The sequence below is a fragment of the Herpailurus yagouaroundi genome, unplaced genomic scaffold (genome assembly GCF_014898765.1).
Source record: "Herpailurus yagouaroundi ecotype Mexico unplaced genomic scaffold, PumYag 188, whole genome shotgun sequence".
NCBI classification, from domain to species: domain Eukaryota; kingdom Metazoa; phylum Chordata; class Mammalia; order Carnivora; family Felidae; genus Herpailurus; species Herpailurus yagouaroundi.
Window position 1 is genome coordinate 22,142,628 of NW_024412419.1, and position 6,124 is coordinate 22,148,751.

A 6,124-nucleotide genomic window follows, 5' to 3' on the forward strand; every position below is an offset into this window, starting at 1 on the left:
TAGCCCGCTTCCGATCCTCTGTCCCCCTCTTTCTGCCCCCCCCACTTGTGCTCTCCCCAAAATAAATATATTTTTTTAAAAAAGAGGTGCTTGGTGTCCACAGCCCAAAACTGGTCTCAGGATGAGGGCCTCTCCCCCTGACACCTTATACAGCTCAGGAACTAGGCCCACAGCAGCATGTGGTCCAACCACTCTCCCAAGAAGGGACAAAGCTTCTCTATGACCAGCCTGAGGCCATGGTGCCTGCGGGAGTCTTTAGGAACGAGTCTCCAAGATCCCTTGGCTCCCTGCCTCCCAACTTTCTCCTGCAACCAAGCCCGTGGTGTGTGGGGCCTCTCCCTGAGCCAGCGACCCAGGCTGTGAAGTCAGGGAAGGTAATAAAAGGACTGGAGGGTTTTAGCCTACATGGGAATGGATATTGGAGGGTAGAGAGGGTGGAGGGGCTGGGTAGGAGGTGGGAGGGCTGTGGAAGGAAGGTCACTGTGGCTTCATGATTCCTTTAACCCCTCCTGAGGAGTCAGTACAAGGGCTGAGAGATGCAGTTAGACACAAGTTTATTGGTGGAGCTGCAGCGGAGTCCTCCCTCTCTCTGGGATAGCCGAGGGCACAGCACCAACAGAGGGATGGACAGACAGACCCCCAAAAGGACACATGGATGGTGCAGACTCAGAGAGACTATAGCACAGCCACATAGGCACAGAGACACACAGGCCACAGCACCAAGAAACACACACACACGGAGACAAAACCACAGGGCTAGAACACACGGACAAAGTGCGGGCTTTGGGGCTCCTGCATAGACAGAGCGAGGGCCACGTGGGGAGGGGGCCCCTGCTGACCTCCCCCAGGCATAGGCACACCAACAGCACACAGACAGGCAGATGCCCCCAGCCAGCCAGCCAGCCAGCCTGCCACACAGACAAATGAACTGCATGGAGAGGACGCTTGTGCTCCCCAGACCATAGAGTGGGGACTGAGGGCCTTCTACACACCCCCACCAATTGATTCCCATTCAGCCTGACTCCTGCCTGCCCCCCACACCCACTTTGGTCTTGCTCACTGGGGCTGGGGGCTGGGGCGCCGGCAGGTGGAAGGAGGGAGAGAGGAAGGGGTATGGGCCCAGTTCTGTCCCTTTTCGGAGAGCGGGGAGGCAGGTACTGAGAGTCCAGGGCTGAGCCAGGGCCTGGCAGTGGGGTGAGGGCAGGGCCTCGGCTCAGGCCTGGGGGGGCTCCCGGCAGCGCAGGCACTGGGCCATCTCGGGCTGGTACTGCTCAACCTGCAGGGTACAGCTGGAGAATCCAAACCGGGAGTGGAGCTGGGATGTGGCTTCAGCCAGGACAGCTTCAGGGTCAGCCGTGGAGTCTGTGGGAGAGTGATAAGAGGCAGCAGGTTCCCAGGGGAGTCGGGAATCAGGCAGGGGCCAAGATAAGGCCGGGTGAAGGGGGACCCAATGGCTTGCACAGCATTAAAGCCAGGTTTGAATGAGAAGCTTTATTTTCTTTCTGTATTGTATGAACAGCATAAAAATGCCAAAGAAACGGTTGGGGAGACTCACCCCCTAATCAACCATGCTACCAGGCTAAAACACCAAACCATTCTTATTTTTCTATTCTCTTCTGCTCTTTGACTATTAACACGCAGCTGTATGTTTCAGCAGCCATAGTACCCGACTTTCCAAGACAATCCAGATGTTAAATATTTTCTCCCATTGTCCCTCTAGAGTTACCATCAACTATCCTACAAAGTATAATATTTTTGGCATCCAAATTGCATGTCTCTGATTGCTTCTTGCATCTGGAAGAAACTCAAAAATCCTTTGTCAGCTTGTGAGTCACCATATATATTTTTAATAGTTGAATCATAATGTAGATATAATTTTACATTCAGCTTTTTTCTCTTAGCTTTATACCATAAACATTTCTCCTAGTTGCCATACAGTGTTCATAATCATCATTTTGAATAGTTCCATGTTACCCCGTTGTCATAACTTACCTAACTGTGCCCCATCACTAGACCTATTGGTACTAGTAATCTGTTTTTTTTTTAAGTTTATGTATTTGTTTTGAAAGAGAGAGAGAGAGAGAGAGAGAGAGAGAGAAAATGTGTGTGTGTGTGCATGAGCAGGGAGAGGGGTAGAGAGAAAGGGAGAGAGAATCCCAAGCAGGCTCCGTGTTCTCATTGTGGAACCCCACACAGGGCTCAATCTCAAGAACCGTTAGATCATGACCTGAGCCGAAATCAAGAGTCGGACGCAGAGCCACCCAGGTACTAGTGATCTTTTAAAGGGTTGCTGATTCTCTGCACTACCTCAGAGAGGGGGAAACCTCCCCTCCAGAACACCCTGTCCAGGGTTCCTTGTCTCCAACATGCATGTGTGTGTGAGAGAGATCAAGAAAGAGACAGAAACAGCAATTCAGGCTACCTCCCTAGGTTTGGAAGGGGAGTATGGGGGGTGGGGTTGGGAGATGGGGGACTGTTTCTAGGAGGTAACTGGCTAGGGCCAGTGAGGACTCACCAATAGCCAGGTGTGCGGAGGCAACATGGTAAGTGAGCGTAAGGGACCACAGGTGCAGCTCATGAGTTGCCCGGACTCCTGGCACCGACAACAGTGTGTCCCGCACGGGCTCAAACCCCACACTTCGGGGGGAACCTGCAAACAGCACCCGCCATGCTTACTGCCAGGGCCACTCCTGCCCAAAGGCAGCCCCCCCACCAGACTCTACCTCTCCTACCCTGTACATGCTTACCATTAACCCCCACAATTCCCCCTGTGCCTGAATCCTCCTTCTAGCAATAGGCCCCAGGACCCAGACCTTCTCCCAACATTCTCTTCAGGGAAGAGAGGTGGCTCAGAGCTGGAGGGAGATCAGAGAGGGCCCTGGGCAGGGAGAATGGCATCTGATTTACCTTCCATAAGGACACGAAGAACATCTCGGAGGGTGGGAGCTGTGGATCCAAGGGCACAGATGGAGAAGAGGAAGGTGCTGATGGGGTCAGCTGCCTTGTACTGAGGCTATAGAGAAAGAGATCTCTAAGCCCAGGAAGCAGGAATATTCCAGTGGAAGATCTAGGGGTGTCTTGGAAAGACAGGACCCGAGAGGCCCCTGAGAGCCCTGCTAAAGGGGAATGGACCGTGACCTGGGGAGCTGGGAGTCGGCGGGGAGGGAGGCCAAGGGTCCTGGGAAGGAGGGGCCGGATGTGGAGCTGGGGAAGGAAGGCTGGGGCAGGCTTGCGTGCACAGTACCTTGAAGTAGATGAGGACAGAGGCGGCCAGTACCCCAAGGCTCTGCAGGAGGTCCCCCAGCACATGCACAAAGGCTGCCCGGACGCTGGTGTTCCCCAGGGGCAGGGGCTCCCCCGGCCCCTCCTCCAGCGGTGCATACTCCGCCCCCCTAGACCCGTGGCTGTGGGGGGGCCCGGCCTGGTGCAGCACAAAGGCCATTCTGAGGGGGAAGCAGAGCAGCTCAGCCCAGGTGGCCTGTTTCTGGCCTCCTCTGCCCTATTTCCATGGCTCTCCAACTCACCTCCCCAGGAGCCCTTTCTCCACCTATTGTCTCCCTGTTTTCCCAACCCGGGGAAAAAGACAGCATTGGATAAGAGAGACAAATCGTGCAGCCTGGGGGGAAAAATACCGTACATGGTGCAGGAGACAGGGATTCAGATCCTGACCCTGCTACTTGAACAGCTGTGTGGCCTGGGCAAGTCACCCGACCACTTCTTGGGACCTATTTCATTAACTGTACGCTAAGGGCGACACTGTCTACCTCATAGGGTGGTTGTGGGCCTTAAATGAGACAGTACTGGATGAAACCCCCCCACAGAGCAGCTGGCACACAGTAGGCCCTTCATAAATGTCCGCTGACTCTGACGTCTAGGTCTCTCTCCTGTCTGTTCTCAGGCAGCCCTGGAGCAGACAGTTGAGAACCGTGTGTGTGTGTTGCATGCCTGTTGGGGAGGGGAGAGAGCCAGCTCTCCCACCCTGGAGGAGGACCCCTTGCCCTGAACCCCGCATGGTGCCTGCTCCATGCTGGAACGTACAGCAGATTGGCACAGACTGCGATGCTGGCGGTCAGCAGCATTGCACCCCCCTCGATGTGGTAGTCGCTGTGCAGCAGGCGGATGAAGGCCAGGTACAGGAGGATGCCAGTGACCATCCAGAGGGAGACCACGGAGGCCAAAGCCCCCAGAGTCTCTGCAGGGGGAGACAAGCTATCAGAGACCCGCCCGGGACCCTAGGAGGTACCTTCTGGTAAGATCAGAGGCTCACTGGGCCACGCAGGGCCTTACCTGAGCGGTGCCAGCCAAAGGTCATGGTGCGGGTGGCCGGACGGGTTGAGAGCCAAAGGGAGAAGAGGCTGCCCATCATGCTGCCCACATCCGCCAGGAGGTGGGCTGCATCCGTCATGATGGCCAGGCTGTGCGCCAAATACCCACCTGCAAGGGCAAAGCAATGGACGGTCTGGGTCCAGTTGGAAGATATCATGCTCCGTGGTAGTGTGTGTACAAGCACGGAAAGATACTGCGGGGACGTGCACCAAAATGTGAACTGTGTTTTTCCCTGGGGATGAGATTACAGGGACTTTTTATTTCCTTCTTTTCACTCACCCACGTTTTCTAGTTTTCCTATAATGACACATTTTGATATCAAGAAAATAGGACTTTAAAAAGACTAGCTAATGCCGAGAGGCCAGCCCTGGCCCTCTGCCCCCAGACCTCGCCCTAAATACCCCTCGGTGCTATCCCTCACCCTCTCCCACTTCCTGAGCCCCGGGCACCCAACTCCCCACCCCAGCCATCCCTTCCTCTGCTTGTCTACCCAGGAATATTGTTGGGATGCTCTCTCTGGGTGGAGAGCGGCCGAGGCAGGTGTCGAGAGGATGGGGTCGGAGGAGCTGCTCTCCAACTTACCGACCACCTCCCCGGCCATGAAGACGCAGCACACAGCACAGGCCGCACACAGCTGCCTCTGCGCCTGCAGCCTCTCAGGGGTGAGGCCCGGAGGGGGCAGGGGGTCCCTGTGGCAATGGTGGAAGGGCATCTCCTCAGGTTTAGGTTCCTCAGGGAGGGGCTCCGAGGGCTCTGTGAAGAGACTGAGGCAGGCAGCACAATTCAACCTGGGGCTTGGCTACAGTTGAATCTGTTCCTCACTCCCAGGCCCTCGGTCCCCCGGACGGCCTTCATCAGCTATGGCCCCGCACTCCCTCTGTCTGTCCCCAGGCTTGCTCAAACCCGGGAGCCTTGGGGACAGAGGGCCACATGAGAGATGGGGGCTAAGCAAACAGCTCGGATCCCAGCTGCCCTTTTCCTTTCATACGCAGAGCCACAGAATCTCACAGCTGCAAAGCACCACAGAGGCAGTCTAGTCTAACATTTTATTACAGAAATTACAAGTCTGAGGCTCAGAGAGGGGGAGGACACATGGAGGCCACACAGCTAGTTCATGGTAGAGAGCCGACTCCACCATAACCAATTGATAGGCACCATAAGGCACACAAAGCCAGCAGGATCATGCTGATCTCTGGGAGCTTTTGGTGAACAAATGTGTACCTAAGTACTATGATATGTAGCAGAAGGTAGCTATCGCCATCAGAGCAGTTAAAACAAAGTGCTATCAGCGCTCAGAGGATAGAGGGGTAGAGGAGTCCAAGAGAAACCAGGGAAACAACTGAAGGAGGCACCAAGAGAAGGGCCTTGAAGGATGGGGAAGGTGTTGATAGAGACAGGGTGAACATGCCAAGCAGAGGCAATATGACCAGGTGGTGTCAAAGTGTGAGGCCAGACGAAGCACGTGATCCTGGTCTGAGTGCCTCTCTCCCAGACCCATCTCCTCGTGCCTCCACTCCAGATCCTTCACCGTCTCTATCTAGACATGCAGCTGAAATGTGGCCATTTAAGAGAGGAGTGGAGGGCCGCCTGGGTGGCTCAGGTGGTTGAGTGTCTGACTTCAGCTCAGGTCATGATCTCACAGTTTGTGAGTTCGAGGCTGTCAGTGTGGAGCCCGCTTTGGATCCCCTCTCCCCCTTTCTCTGCCCCTCCCCTACTCACACTCTCTTTCTCAAAAATAAATAAACATAAAAAAAGAAAGAAAGAAAGAAAGAAAGAAAGAAAGAAAGAAAGAAAGAAA

General features: G+C 54.9%; 1 protein-coding gene across 2 annotated transcripts in view; it reads right to left on the reverse strand.

Annotated features, from left to right (window-relative positions):
- Positions 1-537: 537 nt before the first annotated feature.
- SLC30A3 (solute carrier family 30 member 3) overlaps positions 538-6,124 on the reverse strand; it is an 8,897-nt gene continuing 3,310 nt past the window's right edge. The window contains exons 2-8 of one of the 2 annotated variants that reach the window (XM_040496324.1): positions 4,909-5,090; positions 4,288-4,434; positions 4,039-4,192; positions 3,245-3,443; positions 2,908-3,013; positions 2,516-2,650; positions 1,103-1,362 (exon numbers count right to left, since the gene is read on the reverse strand). In XM_040496324.1, the coding sequence (XP_040352258.1) occupies positions 1,214-1,362; positions 2,516-2,650; positions 2,908-3,013; positions 3,245-3,443; positions 4,039-4,192; positions 4,288-4,434; positions 4,909-5,090 (1,072 nt within the window). In that variant the 3' untranslated portion in view covers positions 1,103-1,213. Of the gene's footprint in view, positions 1,363-2,515; positions 2,651-2,907; positions 3,014-3,244; positions 3,444-4,038; positions 4,193-4,287; positions 4,435-4,908; positions 5,091-6,124 lie in introns of both variants that reach the window. The other variant, XM_040496323.1, reaches the window with a different exon arrangement.